General features: G+C 33.4%; 1 protein-coding gene across 2 annotated transcripts in view; it reads left to right on the top strand.

Moving 5' to 3' along the window:
• EPHA5 (EPH receptor A5) overlaps positions 1–21,484 on the top strand; it is a 331,428-nt gene extending 309,944 nt beyond the window's left edge. For both annotated transcript variants that reach the window (XM_073805308.1, XM_073805307.1), the window contains 3 exons: positions 4,745–4,938; positions 8,446–8,601; positions 16,186–21,484. In XM_073805308.1, coding sequence (XP_073661409.1) covers positions 4,745–4,938; positions 8,446–8,601; positions 16,186–16,291 — 456 coding nt within the window. In that variant the 3' untranslated portion in view covers positions 16,292–21,484. The remainder of the gene's footprint in view (positions 1–4,744; positions 4,939–8,445; positions 8,602–16,185) is intronic.
• Positions 21,485–21,788: the final 304 nt, after the last annotated feature.

The following is a 21,788-nucleotide window of genomic DNA, read 5'->3' as shown; positions in this document are numbered from 1 at the left end:
CATTATAAAATATATCATGTTTTAAGTAAATAAAAATGACTGTTTTCACTGCATAGTTAAATATTTCATGATATAAAATATACTAAAAGATTTAATTTTGGTACATATATGTTATTAAGGTAATACCACCGTCCTTATCCACAATGGGAAGTCTTATAATAAGCAAATTAATAAATAAATGAGCTTCCATTAATATATGAGTGTAAATGGTACTTTTAATTTTTACTATTCATTTATTTGATCACTAGTGATAATTTCTCAAAATTGATTTAGCATTTTTTTCTTTTGTAAATTTTTTTTTTTTTTTTGCGGTACGCGGGCCTCTCACTGTTGTGGCCTCTCCCTCTGTGGAGCATAGGCTTCGGACGCGCAGGCTCAGCGGCCATGGGTCATGGGTCCAGCTGCTCCGCAGCTTGTGGGATCTTCCCGAAGCGGGGCATGAACCCGTGTCCCCTGCATCGGCAGGTGGACTCTCAACCACTGCGCCATCAGGGAAGCCCTTTTGTAAATTTTTGATTAGTACCTATTTCTTATTTATTTGTCATTTTATTTTATTGTTTTATTATTTTATTTCTCAATATGCATGAGATTTTAATGCATTAGATATGTTAAACATGTGTTATAGTTTTTGTAATATTTTCTGCGGACGCTATCACATAGTTATTGCCTTTTTTTTAACATCTTTATTGGCGTATAATTGCATAACAATGGTGTGTTAGTTTCTGCTTTATAGCAAAGTGAATCAGTTATACATATACATATGTTCCCATATCTCTTGCCTCTTGCGTCTCCCTCCCTCCCACCCCTCTAGGTGGTCACAAAGCACCAAGCTGATCTCCCTGTGCTATGCGGCTGCTTTCCACTAGCTATCTATTTTACGTTTGGTAGTGTATATATGTCCATGCCACTCTCTCACTTTGTCACAGCTTACCCTACCCCCCTCCCGATAACCCTTCCCCCCTCTCGATATTCTCAAGTCCATTCTCTAGTAGGTCTGTGTCTTTATTCCCGTCTTGCCCCTAGGTTGCTCATGACCTTTTTTTTTTTTTTCTTAAATTCCATATATATGTGTTAGCATATGGTATTTGTTTTTCTCTTTCTGACTTACTTCACTCTGTATGACAGACTCTAGGTCCATCCACCTCACTACAAATAACTCAATTTGATTTCTTTTTATGGCTGAGTAATATTCCATTGTATATATGTGCCACATCTTCTTTATCCATTCATCTTTCGATTGACACTTAGGTTGCTTCCATGTCCTGGCTATTGTAAATAGAGCTGCAATGAACATTTTGGTACATGACTCTCCCTGAATTATGGTTTTTTCAGAGTATATGCCCAGTAGTGGGATTGCTGGGTCGTATGGTAGTTCTATTTTTAGTTTTTTAAGGAACCTCCATACTGTTCTCCATAGTGGCTGAACCAATTCACATTCCCACCAGCAGTGCAAGAGTGTTCCCTTTTCTCCACACCCTCTCCAGCATTTATTGTTTCTAGATTTTTTGATGATGGCCATTCTGACTGGTGTGAGATGATACCTCATTGTAGTTTTGATTTGCATTTCTCTAATGATTAATGATGTTGAGCATTCTTTCATGTGGTTGTTGGCAATCTGTATGTCTTCTTTGGAGAATTGTCTATATAGGTCTTCTGCCCATTTTTGGATTGGGTTGTTTGCTTTTTTTGATATTGAGCTGCATGAGCTGCTTGTAAATTTTGGAGATTAATCCCTTGTCAGTTGCTTCATTTGAAAATATTTTCTGCCATTCTGAGGTTTGTCTTTTGGTCTTCTTTATGGTTTCTTTTGCTGTGCAAAAGCTTTTAAGTTTAATTAGGTCCCATTTGTTTATTTTTGTTTTTATTTCCATTTCTCTAGGAGGTGGGTCAAAAAGGATCTTGCTGTGATTGATGTCATAGAGTGTTCTGCTATGTTTTCCTCTAAGACTTTGATAGTGTTGGGCCTTAGATTTAGGTCTTTAATCCATTTTGAGTTTATTTTTGTGTATGGTGTCAGGAAGTGTTCTAATTTCATTCTTTTACATGTAGCTGTCCAGTTTTCCCAGCACCACTTATTGAAGAGGCTGTCTTTTCTCTACTGTATATTCTTGCCTCCTTTATCAAAGATAAGATGACCATATGTGCATGGGTTTATCTCTGGGCTTTCTATCCTGTTCCATTGATCTATATTTCTGTTTGTGTGCCAGTACCATACTGTCTTGATTACTGTAGCTTTGCAGTATAATCTGAAGTCTGGGAGCCTGATTCATCCAGCTCTGTTTTTTATTTTTTTCTCAAGACTGCTTTGGCTATTCACGGTCTTTTGTGTTTCCATACAAATTGTAAAATGTTTTGTTCTAGTTCTGTGAAAAATGCCAGTGGTAGTTTCATAGGGATTGCATTGAATCTCTAGATTGCTTTGGGTAGTAGAGCCATTTTCACAATGTTGATTCTTCCAATCCAAGAATGTGATACATCTCTCCATCTATTTGTATCACCTTTAATTTCCTTCATCAGTGTCTTATAATTTTCTGCATACAGACCTTTTGTCTCCTTAGATAGGTTTATTCCTAGATATTTTATTCTTTTTGTTGCAGTGGTAAATGGGAGTGTTTTCTTAATTTCAATTTCAGATATTTCATCATTAGTGTATAGGAATGCCAGAGATTTCTGTGCATTAATTTTGTCTCCTGCTACTTTACCAAATTCATTGATTAGATCTAGTAGTTTTCTGGTGGCATCTTTAGGATTCTCTATATATAGTATCATGTAATCTACAAACAATGACAGCTTTACTTCTTCTTTTCCAATTTGGATTCCAGTTATTTATTTTTCTTCTCTGATTGCTGTGGCTAAAACTTCCAAAACTATGTTGAATAATAGTGGTGAGAGTGGGCAACCTTGTCTTGTTCCTGATCTTAGTGGAAATGGGTTCAGCTTTTCACCATTGAGAACAATGTTTGCTGTGGGTTTGTCATGTATGGCCTTTATTATGTTGAGGAAAGTTCCCTCTATGCCTTTTAACTTTTGAGGGGCATGGACATATATATACGCTACCAAATGTAAAATAGAGAGCTAGTGGGAAGCAACCACATAGCACAGGGAGATCAACTCAGTGCTTTGTGACCACCTAGAGGAGTGGGATAGGGAGGGTGGGAGGGAGACACAAGACGGAGGAGATATGGGGATATATGTATATGTATAGCTGATTCACTTTGTTATAAAGCAGAAATTAACACACTATTGTAAAGCAATTATATCCCAATAAAGATGTTCAGAAAATAAAATTAAATAATAATAATAAAGATGTATTGTTTTTGAGTCAACTAAAGTGGTAGATGACTCCCAGGTATTTTGCTCATAGTTATTCAGTTATTTATCTGACCATTTATTTTTAGAGTCTTTGAGTACTTTTTATTTCTCTGCCCAAATTTAACTATTGGTGCTTCTCAGGAACCTTTATTTCATGCCTTCCCGGGGAGATATAAACTATACCCTACTTCAAGCTGTGACCAAGCGTTGATGACCCTCACATTTATTATCAGCTCAAATATCTCCTGTACTGCAGACAGATTCCTGTAGATTGCCATCTGTGGTTCCCTACTCACCTCAAATAAAACAAGCCCCAAATTATACCTGTCAGCATTTCCCACCCCCATGAATGTGCTAACCGAAAATTAATCACAACAACCATCCGGTGTGAAAGACTTGAACTTGTTTTCTCTCAAATACTTTCTCTACTCTCACCTCTACCCTTATGTTATCAATGTCTCCGAAATCTCTCCATCTGCCACGACTTTTGTTCAGATGTCATTTCCTTTATCATTGAGAGACTGGTTTCTCTACAATCTTTCAAAATTATCTTGGTAAAAATTCTATTCTAATCATCATATTTTTTCCATTTGTCAGATCAAATCTAAAGTGCTTGTTGAAAAATATAATTAAGTTTAATCATTAAGAAATTATTCAAATAGAATAAAAGTTGTATTATTATGTTCAGTAGCATAGACAGAACTCTTCTGGAATTAGACATTTTGATGGCAGCAGCAACATTAAGAATGTTTTTGATAAAACAGTCTCACAATTAGACTGATACTCATATGTGTGGCTGCATTTAAAATCAATGATCTTTGTAATGCCTGCGCTACTAAACAGTCATTCCAAATTTCTGACAGAAATCAGTAGATGATAATAAACAGCCAGACCTTGACATTATTAAATGATACATAAGACATTTATGCTAATTTAGCCTTTGACTTATCCATCATTTGCCATCCAAAAGTCTCTTTAGAAGTAAAATTGCAGTTCTATTACTTTAAAAAATGTTGTTCTACACATAATTTTTCATTAAAAAGACATTAACTTTTCAGAGAGGCCACTAGAAAAGTTAATCTCCATTTGATTCCAGAATGCGAGGATAAATAAAAGATGAACTGTTTATTTTTATGTCAATTAATTTTACAAATCACCCTATACCAAGATTTTAGGTAAAGATGATTACCATTTATTTTCTTTACCATATGTGAGGAAAGCCTATCTTTTTTTATATTGTGCAATACCATATTTTTTCTTTGTTGTATTTTGCAGCAAATGGAATAATCAAGGTTGTTAGAGACAGTTATGCTGCTTGTTACTGCAAGAGTAAGAGTAAGAAAGGATGCAAACTGAACAGTAGGAAATTTCTCAAGCTATTCTGTACTAAATTTGTGGCTTTGGGGGACCGGTTCTGTTTCACTTTACACAGGTGATTAAAGCTGTAGAGGAAGGCTACCGTCTGCCAAGCCCCATGGACTGTCCTGCTGCTCTCTACCAATTAATGCTGGATTGCTGGCAGAAAGACCGAAATAGCAGGCCCAAGTTTGATGAAATCGTCAACATGTTGGACAAGCTGATCCGTAACCCAAGTAGCTTGAAGACACTGGTTAATGCATCAAGCAGGTACAAGGCCAGTCTGGAGAGGTTTTTCTGAATATTGCTAATTCAGATTGATGCCACAAATATCAAGTTAATGAAATTATTTGTGTACACATGCTAGCCTATGAACCTATATTACACTAATTTATTTGAATATGGTTTTTGCATAATGTTATTCTTTTATAATGAGTGAAATATAAATGATTAAATTATACTTTAAAACACCTGTACCTAATCTAATAGTCTAACCTACCAGTTTCAGATAAATGTTAACTATAGCCAGATTCAGGTAGCATTTTAAAAAATCCCCAAATATGTGTATTTTCAGGTGCTTTGGACCCCACATAGGTTTGGATGGAGGAAAATAAGATTATAAGATGATTGGTAAAAGCCAATTAAGCACTGGTATAATTTTAAACCGGAGATATATAACAACAATTACTCTTTGATTTCCTTAGAATAGATTTCACCACCTGTCATACTTTATGAATATCAACAACTCCTTTCCCTTATCCAGTTGAGTACAGATATTTGGATAATCATTTACTGCGCAGTATGAACAGGACTTAAAAATAATAAATGAGTAATCTTGTGGAAAAAATTTGTGTGAACAAATGAGCATTTTTTAAACTTTTCTGAATGCATGTGAATGCATTTAAATAATGTTACATTATATAAAGCATTCTTACCTCTTTTACCTGAAAAATTACAAAATTATCCTCTCAAAAAATAAATCAGTTTGATTCTGTACTAGAAAATTTACCCAATTGTTATTTTCACTATATATAAGACAGTTGTCTATCTCCACAAGAAAAGGTATCCTGCTGGTAACTGAATTGGCTGCCCATAGTATGAACTAAATGAGAAACAATTTGTTGATAAAGTTACATAAGTTCTATGATTCTGGTATAACATTTGTTTACTAGGCAAAAAGTCATTTTTTAATATAAATGAGGAATGAATCTTCAAACTCTGTTCAGGCATCATTAACTTTCTATGGTTGCAACTGGAGAATGCATCTTAGAGATCATTCCTTATGTTGTTCCCAAAATAAGTGCATTTAAATTGTTTATTGTCATCTAAAATATTGTGTTTCTCTCATCTACTTGTCTGAGTTATGTTAAGTTGTCACAAATGGATATAAGGAAAGGAAATCATAAATATATTTTTTTATGTTCTAAATTGTATTAATTTATATCAGCATCATCATTATAGCTTGAGAGCAGCTTTAAAATCTCCTAAGAACTTTCATACTTCCTTGTATGTATTATGTAGAATTCAGCTTGCTAGGTTTCATTTAAATAGATTTAGCTTAAGACTATACAGTTGGTCCTCTGTATGTGCAGATGTGGAGAGCCGACTGTACTACACCATTTTATATAAGGGACTTGAGCATCCATAGTTTTGGGTATCTATGGGGTGGAGGGCGGGGTCCTGGAACCAATCCCCTGCAGATACTGGGGGAAGACTGTATCTCTCACTACCCCATCTTTATTCAGTCATCTACAAATCCTGGTTCTAGAAGGTGTTAGTTCCTGATTCACTGTCTCTTTCTCTCTATCCCAACCCATGTCACAAAACTAGGTGATTTGAGTAACCATGTAGATGATATTCAAATATCTCTCAATACTTGAAATTTTCCCCTTCAATGATTTTGGCCTCTAGCCCACCTTGAACTCTTTTTCATAGTCATATTCTAGACTTTGCTATTACCAAAAATTGCAAATCTTCTATAATCTCAACTTCGAGATTTTATACTCCATTCTGTCTTCAACAAATCTTTGACTGTACTGTTTAATGGCTACAAATTACTACCAAATGCCCACTTATTCATCCAATAAATATTCATGTGTCTACTCTGTGTCATGCTGTGGGCTAGGTGCTGATTATACAACATTGAGCAATACACAGTTGGGGGAGAGAGAGATAAACAAAATAAAAACATTGTGAAAGTGAGAGTAGAATTTAGCAGAATAACTATGAGCTAGAGTGCTTGTGCAGGTAAGATATGATGATGTCTTGAACTAAGGTGGTGACAAATTAAATAGAAATTGTCAGATTTGCAATATATTGGAAGTCGAATGGATAGTACACACAATTATAGATTGTGAGGGGACTGAAAACGAGGAAGGAGCAGACTATTGTATCATAGAGTATAAAGACGAGAACTTCAGGAAGAATTGGATGTGGAGAAGATGAGTAGTGTGGCTTTGGACATGTTGTGATGAGAACCCCAGGAACTAATGGAGACATGAAGTAAGCATATGAATATATGAGAGATTTAGGCAGGAGATAAAAATTGGAGAAAAATAGATGCTATGAAAGTGGGTAAAATTGCCTAAAGTAGAATAAAGTTATAGCCTGAGTAGACAAGATATAGAGCCATGTCCTGGCTACCTCCAAATTTTAAAGTCAGACAAAGAAGCAAGCAAAGGAGATTGAAGAGACACATACAGTGTTATGGTAGCCACAAAAGAGAGAACAATGATTCAAAAAAGGTTGAGGTAAGGTAATATTTCAAGAGGGAGGTGGTAGTGGTGATTGTTGAATGTTTCTGAAAGGTCAGTCATCTTACATATTGGAAAATCTTCACAGATTTTGATAAAATCGAGGTCATTGCTCACCTTAACCAGAGCAATTTTTATAGAATTGGTGTGGAAGAAACTACACTGAAGTAGGTTGAAGTGTAAATGGGATGTGAGAAAGTACAGAGAACATGAGTAGTAAGAAAGGTATTTGTCCTATATCTTATGGTTGAAATGTACTTAAGTAAACTCCCACTGATGGACATTTAAATTGCTTTTGATGTTTACTTTCATTAGCAAAAATGTGCACATGTACTTTTTGCCATTTTTCCTGATTATTTCCTTAGGATACCTTTCTAGAAATCATCATCTTCCTCATCATCATTATCATATCATATATTATTGGCCAAAGTGTATAAATTTAGTATAGTTAAGAGCATCACATGGTTTGATTAATTCTATTCAGTTTTCTTATGTATTGGGGGTTACATTTTGCTTTCCAGTTCCACTACTGGAATTAACCAGTAATTAGGTGAATTAACAAGCACCCCTGTATATGTAAGAGCATAATATAAAGGATAACTAACTTCTGGTCTCCTGGGAAAGTAGCTTAAATGAGCATGGGTTTCTCTAGTGAAGTCTAGAAGCAATTGGCTTTACACAAATTATCCTGCATATCTCTATTCGGTAGCATTTTCTATATTATTTTTACAAACAAAACAGCTTTAGGAAGTAAATACATCTAAATTACTACATGGAATTTTTAGCTAATGTACATATCAAGCCATTATAAGTCATCATTAACTATCGATAGAAAAAATCTGAGCAGATTGTTTTGTGTTCTGTATTTTGAATTACTTTCTTCCTTGTTAGCATTTGTATATTTTTCTATTATAAATATACTTATAGACTCAAAGATCCATTGATTATGAGCTAATATTACAATATAATTTGTTACAAAAGAGTTTAAATGTTACTTTTAATATTTGTGTTTTATGTGTTTTAGAGTACCTAATTTGTTAGCAGAACATGGTTCACTGGGGTCTGGGGCCTACAGATCAGTAGGTGAATGGCTAGAAGCAATCAAAATGGGCCGATATACAGAGATTTTCATGGAAAATGGATACAGTTCAATGGACGCTGTGGCTCAGGTGACCTTGGAGTGAGTAATTTTTCTGATAATTTTTACATAATTGCTGGGGTGAGAAAAATTGTTCAGAAACCAATCTGGATGAGGTCAAGGGAAATCAGTTAACCTTTGTCCATGTATGGCAGCTTTCAAAGAAGCCTCTTCATTTTTAGCCTGTATTGTTAACAACTGCATGGTTAATGCTACTTGTGGCCAGTATCTTTGCTTCTTTACTTCAAACAAATAACATTTGCATATTTGAATAATTGGAATAACATCTCCTTGGCAAAATACTGGTACTTTGTGTTGTGGAAAAGATGTTTTCTTGACAGTTTTTATACTGATACCTATGTTATATGAATGTAAATACAAAACAAAACAAACTGTAAGCACAATTGGTGTGGCTAGCCCTAAATAACAACAAAACATACTCTTAAATTTTGGCTCTGATGAATACCCAGGTAACATCACCTTAAGCAAAGCTTCCCAGGCAGGAATCTTGTTTACTCTCTAAGTGGTGCATATTATATTCTTGCAATCCAAGGATATATTAGATCCTGCCTCTGATTTGTTATTTGGTACAATCTCAGTGGAACCAATTGTGCCCTTTTCTGTTTGCACGTTTAAGATAAAGTTTGTCAAATCTTATTAAATAAAAATCACTAGAGTTAAATATTGAATTCTTGTAAGTTGTTTGTATCTTATTATATACTCTGTATGTGTAATTACTTTAGCCTAATATTTGTTATTTGTGAAAATTAACTGTTGTTATGGTGGTTACATCTAGATTACATTAACACGAATGATGTTTTAACCTGTGAATAAAATGATAACTTAGTTCAAATTACCTACAAATTCAAAGGTTAAAATATTGTTGTAAGGTTTAAAACATGGTAGAACCTTCTAAAGCACTAAACCACAGACCTTCTTCCATTACTTCACATAATATGAACACTGAATGCTTGGTTCTCACCATTTCTATTCTGGCATTCTCTGGTTCATTGAATTCACTGCCCATCCACAAAAAGGTAACAGGGTACCATCATTTATCACCAATTAATGTCATATTCTCTCAGCATTTCTCTTCTCCATAACTATAGCTAAAAGGACCTAAAATCACCACTCAGCTGGCTATCTTAATTTATTGAATCTCATTTTCACCATCACCACTAAATCATATATATTTGATGACACATATACTTTGCCCATTATTTCTTTGGACACTCAAAAAACTCATCTGTGCTATACTTAAAATAATAAATGGAAAATTTTACTGATAATTTAAAACTATTTTTACATGATTGCTCTTTAATTTTTCTGTAAAAATGGTCATTTTAATTTATTAAAGTCATTTGTCATTTTATATTAAAATGATACTGTAGGTATTTCTTCTACCCGATGTCAGATTACTTGTAAATATATAATAAAACTATTTGCATTAAATGATGTCTCTTTTTTTATTAAAATAGCACATATACATGTATATATTTATATCCACTACTTTTTTTGTTTCTCCCTTCAGAGAATAGTTATAATCACCAGTAATGGCTTTTGCATTAACTACCTCTGTTTTACTTTCTTTGGGGCCCCCAAATACTGTAAATATGTTGAGTGTTTTAGAATTATGGTTTCACTTTTTCTTATTTCTTTTAATTCCTTTCTCTTTACTTTCCTATTTTCCCTTCTATCTCTAAACTCTCTCATTTTGTATGTTTTCTTTCAAGCCCTAATAGCTTCTTCTATCATCTTATGATGGTCTGCAACTCATTTCTCTTTTCCAGTATTTTTGTCTGGTCAGTTCTTCTCTACTTGGTTCAATTTCTTCTCTCTCTGTTACTTTGGTAGCTTGTTGCCTCCTGTTATATTGCCTCCTGTCAGATATTTTATGTTTTAATTTATTTACTCTGACCAGAAGAGTAAGGTGAAATTAAGAGACTTACCAACATCTTCCTGTTCAGAGAATGTTGGTCACCATGTGTCAATTGCTTGGGACCATAATAACACATTCCTTACTAGGAACTGAGCCAGCCAAACTTAACCTCAGTGAAGCTGATTTATTGGAGAGTCCAACACCTTTTAAATACATGTCATCTTGTTTACTGTGGGGTTTTTTGTTTGTTTTTTAAAAATATTTGAATTGGAGGACTGATTTTTTTTAATAAATTTATTTATTTTTTATTTAGTTATTTTTGGCCGAGTTGGGTCTTCATTGCTGCGCATGGGCTTCCTCTAGTTGCGGCGAGCAGGGACTACTCTTCATTGTGGTGCGCGGGCTTCTCATTGCGGTGGCTTCTCTTGTTGCGGAGCATGGGCTCTAGGCACACGGGCTTCAGTAGTTGTGGCACACGGGCTCAGTAGTTGTGGCTTGAGGGCTCTAGAGTGCAGGCTCAGTTATTGTGGCACATGGGCTTAGTTGCTCTGTGGCATGTGAAATCTTCCAAGACCAGGGATTGAACCCATGTCTCCTGCATTGGCAGGTGGATTCTTAACCACTGCACCACCAGGGAAGTCCTGTTTATTGTGTTTTTGAGCATATTTTTTTCCTATTAGTAAGAACATATTTATCAAAATATTATGTTAAATAACTCACAAAAGAGTGGGTAATCAGTTACTTGTTTGGTCAGAAATATAAGAAACAAAATTATCTATGCATTTTGCTAGTCTTTCACCAAAAAAAGTCAGTCATTATTAAAGACTATGGCAAAGGAACTGGGATATCAGTGAAGACAAACTCTTAACTACTTAATGATTTATATATACATAGTCTTTGCCTATATCTAAACAATAATTTTATGTAGCCTGTATAATACTATAATAAAATAAAATATTAGTGTCAGTATTATTGCCAGAGTATAATAGAAACTGAGAAATGGAAGAAATATTCATACCTGTAATAAATGCTTAGAAAAAAAATAAAATAATTAATATAAAGCAAAAGATCAAACTGCCATATACCTACATAAGAAAAATATGCTATAATTTGTGCCATTAAATTTGTTCTCATGGTGGGTTTAGAATAAGGAAGAGTAAACAATTACAGTTTTTCAGAACCACATACTTTGGTGAAAATTTCCTTCATAAAGGTTTAATTTTATTTATGATTTTTGTTTTTTGTTTTTGCCAGCACATACACGTATGGGTTGATGTGGAATAGAAATGAAATATTTCAAGATCTTAGAGTTAAAATGTGTTCAATGAAAGTAGCTTTCAACCTTAGATGTTTCTGTCTGCTGATCACTGTGCCTAAACTTTGCTGTTCTGTGAACAGTACTCATATTAGAACAATTGTTGTAGCAGTAATGATGCAATCTGTACTATGGTGTTTAAGTGCAGTGAGTTATGGTTGATAGGGGGAATTGTGAGCTTGAGGTGAGTTGCAAAATGAATTCAAAGATTTGAATTAAGGACAGTATTACAGCTGTTTTTTAAACTTGTCAGACCAGTACTGTCAACTTTTGATTATTCAGAAAATGAGCAAAGTCCAATGAACTTAAATATTATATCAATTGTGTGTAAGCGGAAGAGATTCCTATTAGTATCATTTATTAAAATAGGGTCTTAAAATATTAAAATATTTTAAAGGAAAGTGTCACAAATCTAGAGCCAAAATTTGTGCACACTAATTCAAATAAATTTAACTTATCATTATGCATAATTTATTATATGCCTAAAATACACATAGGAGTGCTTACTATCCTCTGTGCTCTACATAAGTAAGCTAAAATGTCTAGTGTAACCCTCACAAGGTCTCAACCGTTGAAAAACATAACCAGGTCATGGTTAAGTTCTCTCTTGCCAAATATATGTATATTTATCTTGTACAGTACATATATAATGATTATCAGGATTCTTTTAAGTGAACCAAAGAAGTCCAAACATACAACTGCATAATAAAACTATGACAAAAAGAATAAGCACTGAAATTTAGTGAATATTCATTAAACTGTCTTCTCCCTTCTCCTATCCAGCCAGTGTTAGTGGGGCTAAGTACCAATGATATGGTTAAAAGGTGTGTAAAGCAGAAGGGAGAAGAATGTAAGGGAATGTTTCCTCTACAAGTGGATGAACTACATCCTGAATAATCAAGAGCTGGCTCCAATATCAACTAAATACCTCTCGTTATTCTCCATTTTTCATTCTGCCATTTTAGCACCATAATATCAGTGTTTTCCATTATTTAATATTATGGAATAACATTTGAAAAAAAGATTGGAATGTCATCACAACAATGGCAATTCATTATATTTGCAGCGTTTCTAAAACTAACCATGCTTTGTTGACAAAATCCAAATCATTTTTTATGTAACAACACTATTCTCATCATGTTTAGATTCATAGGCCTATGCTGAAATATAGTTTATCATCATTAGAATTGGCTTTGGGTATTACTTAAGATTACACGTGGTCATGATAAAAATTAGTATAATATTTGTAAAGGGGACACACCTAAAACTTTGCCTTGCTACAAAAATTCCTATATAGAAAAATGAAGTAGTAAAATACATCTTAAACCATTTTCAAGTTAGTTTTTCAAAAATCATTGCAAATAGAGCAGCACCTTCATCATGAAATGTAAAATACTTCAGTTTTTATCAAATTTCTTTCACATTATTACTGTTAAATTGACCATTTAATATGTACTTTAAGGAGTAAAATGGAAATTGTTGGAAATCACAAAAGTGTGAGACAAAACTACATAAAAGAAAATACTTTAATGTACTTATCAATATTGGAATAAAGTTACTTAGCCTTTATTAGAAACGTTTTTCTAATACCTTTTTAATTCTCATTTGTAGTATTATTAGAAAAATATAAATGGGATTTTTAAAGAAACTACTTTGCTGCTGAGAACAAGTTTAACTGCATTAATAATCTTATTTCTGCCCACTTTTTAACTGTAAATCACATTGTATAAAGGTAAATGTATATTGCATGCATTATAAATGCTACTTTCTAAATCTCTGCACATTAATTTCACAGCTTTTGAAATGACAGATCAGATTTTAAAAACAACAGCATTCCATTAAAGACATAATTTATGGCAGTATGTAAAACTCAATGCTGTGTTCTCATAATTCCGTTTATCCCATGGAAGGAGGGGTAGAGGTGGGAGGTGAGATGGAGGGAGAGAGAGGAAGGAGAGAGAGAATTTCAGTGGTCTGACCTTCCGTATGAATCTTAGGGGATAATCAGATCATAAGATGATCCTAAATAAAATTTTATGCTTGGGAAAATTCAAACAAATTTAATTTAAAATCTAGATATATGACATGTTCTGAAGAAGGACAGGTTTTATTTGCCTGTAAACACAAACTCTATAACTGTATTAATCCAATACAATTCCTTAAAACATTCATTCTTTAGCATGATATAGATGCCACAAAAAATTTAAATTCCCAAAGCACTGAACCAGAGTCTTTCTTGTGGTTATTTGCAGAGAATGAAGTTATACTTACATATAATATAATAACAGGTTAAGACAGTGGAAACAAAAATAAGTCAAACTAGTGATTTCATGAGTTAGACAAAACAACCAAGAGTTGGAATATGGAATACATACACGCATACACCCATGCCCCCCGCCATAGATACACACTTCAAATTAAGGTTTTGGTATTGTATATGCAAAGTCCACCCTGCTTGAGCAGGAAAACCTGTAAAATTTTTTCAGGTCTTTCAGAATAAACTGTAATAGCTATTTTCAAAGCCTCATTCCTATTAATTGGGTTGGCCATATGAATTGTGCAGTTTAAGTATGTATATATTAAATCAGTACTTTCAAATCTGAATTTGTCAGAATCACCTGTAGGTTTATAAAGCATGTGATAAAACATATGTTTTAAACTTTATTTCAAGTACTAATTATTTACATTCTCTAGTAGAGGTCGATTGCTTTCAGTTTAAGAAATTTTAGACTCTTTTCTCCTGACTTAGGTCCAAAGTTTGGTAGTGAGCACCCATGAATTCTCCTGTCTTCACAATTCATGACGCATAAATTACATGTGGAAACATGAGTATTAGTTATACAGCCCATAACTGTAGTTGCCATGAAGTATACTTCTATAGATTGTGTTTCCATAGCTTCAGTCAAAGAAGTAAGTGTTTGGTTTCCTTTATTAGATATCTTCTTTCTTTTAGAATTTTGGATATTTGATGTTATATATACAGAGTTCTCATTTTACAGGTGAATAAATAATTACATGTAATTTAAAGTTCTTTGCTCAAAATTATATCTCAGAGAAATGAGAAATTAAGAGTATGGACTTTGGTGTCAGATTCCTGGTTTTAGTCCCGGTTCTGCTAAGACTGGCTGTGTTATCTAGCCAAGTGATTGCTTTTTTTTTTTTTTTTAGCTATTTGCCATTTGCTAAAACTCTCATAAGAAATCAAGAAAACATAAATAGAAAAAGACACCTAAGATATTATTTAGATAAATAATTATTTCCAATAATAATACACATGGAGGTTAAGTACCCTTTTATTCCATTTGTATCCTCTGATAATTAAGAGATTTCTTTGATCTTCCAAAACCATTCAATTTTACATATAATAATTCTAGTGTCATTGTGTCCAATTCTAAAGAATTCTAAGACAATCTGAAATTGATGCACTTACTGAATGCAAAAATATTCTACTTTTAGCATAATGTGTTAAATAGAGTAATTATCTAAAAAATCTAACATACCAAACATCCCTTGTCATTTAAAAATCTTGAATTGTTAATGCTCATTTTTTATGATTAACGTTATTATTTGCCAAATGTACCTGAATTATTATATTTGCCAAATGCATATTTTGGGAAAATAGAATTCCTGAATATCCTATGAAATAACATTTAAAAACCATGAGCACTGGCCTTGAGCTCCATAATATGCTAGTAGTTTAGGAATCTAAACATTTGTAGTTTTCTTTTGAATAATAAGCTTGTTTAAAAGAAACAGTATGAAAGCATCTTGGTTAAAAAGACTGCTTGATAGCATGTAATCTTCAGAATGCTCTAAATGCCAATAGAGCCTAGATGTATTTGATAAAGGAAGAAAGCTCCTCTACTTTGGGTGCCAAGTAAAAAATAAAATATTTGTAAGTGTTATAAGAGCAATGTAGTGCTGATTATCCCCTAAAGATATCTGTTATAGAAGATGATTGTGCTGACTGAGTCATTTGAAAAGTTTGGTCTTCAACTGCTTAGCTATGAAATTTTTTAAAGTCTATTTTATGCTCACTTCTTTTAGCAAAAAAAAAAAAAGTGCTTGTTCATATTATAGGTCCATATTTTCAAAACCGTTCAATGAAATTGTACCCTTTAATTTAAATATTTATTGGTAAGCATGTGCAAATTTGTTTTTTCACTGCTCTGTGCCACAAAAATAATCATGTCCAAAAAGGGTGGCAAATGTATAATATATCACTCCTTGTTGTAAATATATCTCTGACTGCAAACAGATTTTCAGGTACAATTTTAGAGCCTGCTTTTGAAAACTGGACCCTGTATGTCTAAATTGGGACTGTAATCTAATTAGTTTCTGCAAAATGTTTGCCTCTTTGCCAGTGTGAAATATTGAGGTGTGCTACAAATTGAATCAATACATACATCCAATGTGTGCTTTCTTCATGCAGGGATTTGAGACGGCTTGGAGTGACTCTTGTTGGTCACCAGAAGAAGATTATGAACAGCCTTCAAGAAATGAAGGTGCAGCTGGTCAACAGGATGGTGCCATTGTAACTTCAGTTAATTGTCACTTCGTCAAGTGAATGATTCTGCACTTTGTAAACAAGCCCTGAGATTTATTTTAACAAAAAAGGGGGTAAAAGGGAAAACTCAGTGATTTCTAAACCTTAAGAAAGCGTTTGTTTCAGCCACAGAATTTGTGATCAGTGTTTTACTAAAATCTCTTTATCTTCCTCTCAATATCTTCATTTTTCACGAAGCAAATATAACCTGCATGGAATTAGAACATGAGGTTAAACATTATCTTATATTACAACAAAATCCTTCTCACTACTTCTACAAAATTTTATACATGAAATATATAACTATATATAGCACCTTTTTTTTTTTTTTTTTTTGCGTTATGCGGGCCTCTCTCACTGTTGTGGCCTCTTCCGTTGCGGAGCAAAGGCTCCGGACGCGCAGGCTCAGCGGCCTTGGCTCACGGGCCCAGCCGCTCCGCGGCATGTGGGATCTTCCCGGACCGGGGCACGAACCCGTGTCCCCCGCATCGGCAAGCGGACTCTCAACCACTGTGCCACCAGAGAAGCCCCTATAGCACCTTTATAGAAAGAAGGCAGCCCTTTTCAAAATTTCCAAGAATCTGTTTGAAAGGAAAAGTTTTATAGCCATTTGTGGGCTAACAAAAGCTGCAGTTTACTGAAGTTTACTTCAAACTTCAAGTCTTAATTGTCTACATAAGTGTATTGAAGAGCAATATGGTTAGATAATTTCTAAATAGATATCTTCTTTTGTAATTTTAAATGCTGTTACACAGCGTTAAGTTATAGAAACTAGTGTATAAACATGTTGCTTGATCAAGGACAAGTACAATACAGGGTGTATATTTATTTTTCTGTGTTATAAAATTTACTTATAGTTGTTCTTCTAGAAACTACTAGGTAATAAATGTGAATATACTGTATAATTTGCTATATACCCAGGAATCAATTTAAGTTGGAGCTCTGTGTGTGTGTGGCTTGCACATGTGTGTATTACCATTCTGCTTGCATTGTTAATAGTGTTTTAATTTTAGCAACATTCAGGAACAAGTGTTCCAGAGTGTATTAGGAATCGGAGAAATAGGGAAGCTTAAAACAAAATTTAACCCAAGCTTGTGTCTTTTTTCCTCTCATGTGTCTAAAATCTACTAAATCTCTTTATTCACCAACAGGAAATGTCTAAAAGACTAAATCCCCTTTGGCGTTTTAAAAATACTTTGTGATATCTGTGATAATGCAGTTCTTCTAGCCATTAATCTTGCACCCCTGTAAGAAATTTCACCTTTCTGAGTCCCAGAAAATATCTTGTCAAGCAAAGTTGACACCGAAGGGCACGTTTTCAGCAGGATGTAGAAGGATTTAACTGTGCAGACTTCTGTTAATGTTGTTAAATCCAGCACATAGCACCAAGCATTACCCCTAAGTGTTAATCCTTGGTAACCATTTCCCTTGTGGCTCAGCTCTAAGAAATTTTGATACTAAAGCAGCAATGGAATGATGACAAATACATATGTATATATTTTTCCCTTTAGAATTTTCTCTATGGCAAGACTTGACAGTTTTATTTGTTGATGGCAGTTTATTCATTTGGTAATTTCATCTTGTATTCAATTACACTGAACTGAATTTATTTTGATGAGCCAATCTGAAGTGTTATTTAACTGGCCTTATTAAGAAATATATGTCCTATGTACATTCTATATACCACACTTGGTGAAGACTGACATTTGAACCGTTATTAGAACTTGAACAAAACTGAGCTCCTTGGTGAAATAACCAAGTTTTTTTGTATTATTACACTTTATAAATCATGAATGACATGTGATTATTCAAAGAGCACAGCATTTAAGCAAAATACAGCCTACTTCTGGTTATCAGTGGCAATAGTTATACTGGAGTAGCTTGGATTAGTGACATCCATAGAGAATATACCAGCATTATATTGTTGGTACCCCCTCTCTCTTTCCCAAGTGCCTGTTTCAGTCAAATGTTAGCATATACAAGAATAAACTTTGACGACGTACCTTCTTTCTACCCTGCCCACCTTTTACTTAAGTATCTCTTTGCTAAAGAATATAGGGAAAAAGGGAAGTTTTAAGCAATTTCAAATGATATATTGAGTCCTGTCCAATTAGGGCTATAATTCTTTACTGGGTCTGTGCTGTACCATGGGTCCACACAAACTATGCTTAAGTATACTCTATAGTAGTGAAATTTCCAGAGAAAATAGAGAGAGATGGACTTAACTTTGTCTTGATAAAATCACAAGTAAGGAGGCATCACCATTATGAAAGATGCATTTGTTTGTTTCAGAAAACAAAAAAGTAACTAAACTAATTCCTTTTGTACAAAATAATTGGAGATTGTGTTGCATTTATTGAATTTAGTAAAACCAACCAAATATAAGTGATAAAGTAACAACTGAGAAACTTCAAAGTAAGAATAAATTTATTGATTTAAAAGAGAAATGACCATAAATTTTAGAGTTGATGGACTAGCCACAATTACTTATACATAACAAATATACTTAAATTGTTTTCCAGCTTTATGTGTTCAAAGATGATTTGGAGGTCAGGACGGAATATATCTAAGTGATTGGAATTTGAAGTTACAATGCAGATTTTCTCTTTTTCACAAAAGAACATTATAAATTAATTTCGATCAAATTTATTTCCTTCCTTTGCAACCTTAATGTATATTTTGTAAAGTAAATTGAGATGAAAGTTAAATAAACACATAGCTTTCATCCATATCTCACTTTGGTTGAGACTTTCTAAGGAATGTCAATATGATTTTAGAAGATGCACTCCCGCCCCCCCCAAAAAAAAGAAGAAAGAATTCCTCTCAAAAATATTTGTTCACTACTCGATATATCACCAGTTGGGAAGTGCCAATCTCATCTATAAATGTGAGAAGTGGAACAAGGAGAGAGGAAGCTTTTGTGAAATGCAACAAGGCAGTAACCCAGGGCAAGGTTTGACAAATCTTGATTGTGTGATTTCTTATCCTTTTGGTTCATATCGTCACCTACCAGACAACAAAAATAAAATATAGATTCAATAATTTTAGTACATAAGATAGATTTGTCAAATTAAACATAATGTTATTTTAACTATCAGTAACAATACCTTTAAAGCATAAGTCTTTCTCAGTGTTTAACTTTGAAAAAGAGGTAAAAGCAGGGAGTAATTCTCAACTTACTGATATCTGTCGAAGTCACTCAATTCTACTTTTATCAATCATAATTTGTTTTCTAATCTTGCCATTTGCTCACATGTAAAAATGACATAATCAGTTCTTCTTGGCTGTTGAAATGTATGAATTGTATGTAAAAATGTAAAAATTTTGATTTTCCCATTTAAAAAAAATGAATGTGCATGGTCTTTTATTTCTTGTATTATAATCACCAAGTCAGTGTTCTAAAATTGTAGGATTACTATAAAAATTATATTCCAATATTCTACCTAAACTTAAATGTGGTCAGCATTATTAGTTTCAGAGTTGCCAAAACAATGCAAAACATCCTTAACTCAGTTTGTAAGAGTTTTAACCAGTGTGCAATGGTGAAGAAATAGTTTCCTATCTCAAGTTTAAAATGGAAAATTAATATCAGTTGAGCACTTAATGTGTTTGCATGTCTGCTATTTAATCTCCATGTGAAAGTTAAAGATGTTTTTAACACTATTCTTTCTCCCATTTAAAGTGGGTTCTCAAAAGCACAAGCAGAGATATTTACCTATGGAAGACATTTGTTGGCTGTAATTGTACATTAGATGGCAAATGCCATTTGAGTCAGATGTTAGAAATTTACTAGATGTATGATGTTGCATAGTAGAATAAGATCCTTTTCTCATTTTGTCCTTTCTAAAAATAAAGAAAAAAGAAAGCTAAGTATGATAGTAAACTGTCTTTGCTTATGTCCTGACAGATGTTTAACCTCAAAATAAAAAGTAGGTACAATAAAATGATGATGATGATAATGAATAAACAATCAAAGTGCTAGTTTTATTTGAAATTAATAACTAGAATAAGTCAGCATTTTTTCAACTCTGTAGCACAGCTGGTTACATTGAATATTTTTCTCTATTATGCTGTTAATTATATAGTAACGTATCAAAGAAGAAATAGATAAGAACTTTCTTTTCATTTCTTGTTGATTTATGAAGTCTTTTTACACATAAATGATTGAATGTTCTTATTCAGAATGACCACATAATTATTGCTTAGGAAAAGACACCAGTTCTTAAAGAGTCTATTTATAATAATCAGAATCAAACGTTATTTGTTTCTTCTAAATGTAAATGAAAAAAAAATTGAAGGTGGCAAAAAATGTGATATTTATTCAAGCTGGGCTATCTTAACAGTAGAAGTTTCAGTGGTCAACATGTTTGTGCATCTTTAGATGCTAATAGTTTTACAATTTATTATTTAAAAGTGTAAAAATTTACATTTATAATAGTCTGAGAATAAAACTTAGACTCAGTCATTTGTTAATATGTTTATTAGAATGTTTTAGTTTCAGGCAAGTCAGAAGCAGCTGTATAGCGTTATTCTATGTTAGGCATTGGGATATCTCAAGTCCCTGCCTCAACATTAATTCAAGGAAGAATTAGCATTTCTGTATTTTTTCTCCGTTTGAAGCTCTATGTGCATTTGGTTTGTGTACATGTTTTTGTAGTGTAAGATATGAAATTTTATATTTTTTCAGAAAATAAAAAAACACTTGAATACAGTTAATTCCGATTGTCATGCTTAACCCTCCCCCAAAAGACTTTAAACTTACAGTCTTTGTATAATGATTTCAGTTCCTTCTGCTAAACATGTTGGAATTTCTTATGCTAAATATTTAAAGTGCAATCAGCATCTCTTTTCCTCAAAGACATATTCACGAATCTTTGCATTCAAATGTTTTTTGCAACTAGAGTTTGACACTGAGATTGTTGGACATGAGCATAACTATGTGAAACCTAATTAGAAGTTTAATCGTGACAGTGTTATACAACATTACTTGAAAGAAAAAAAACCAAACAAACAGAAAACTGTGTGTACCGTCTGCAAAAAGAGACTTTCTGATGACGTTCTTATCAACAAGCATCTGCTTGTGGCAGAGTGTGGAGGAGTTGCATTCTTACAGGAAGGGATGTCATTAAGTACAAACACTCCCTCTTCTTCTCTGTGTATTGTATCATATTGGTCTCCTTTTGTAAAAAGCATAACAAACAATCTGCTGTATTTGAGGAAATGAATCATATTTGTATTTTGTTTGCACTTAATTCATAAAAAGTGACATCACCATGCCTCTGGAAATTATCCATAACCCCTTTGTCTATGCAGAAAATCACTATTACAAGGGAAATCATATGCTATTTGCTTTACTCTCATGTAAAGACTATGAGTTCTTTCTCAGCAAGTAGACAATTCTTACTCTTGCTTTGCTACAGAGGTAAAGATCCTGTGATAAAAGGAATTTTCCCCCAATCCCATAGGCACTTTTGACCAGGTAGGAGTGA

This window comes from Tursiops truncatus, chromosome 5, assembly GCF_011762595.2.
Source record: "Tursiops truncatus isolate mTurTru1 chromosome 5, mTurTru1.mat.Y, whole genome shotgun sequence".
NCBI classification, from domain to species: domain Eukaryota; kingdom Metazoa; phylum Chordata; class Mammalia; order Artiodactyla; family Delphinidae; genus Tursiops; species Tursiops truncatus.
This window is presented reverse-complemented; position numbering and strand designations above follow the sequence as displayed.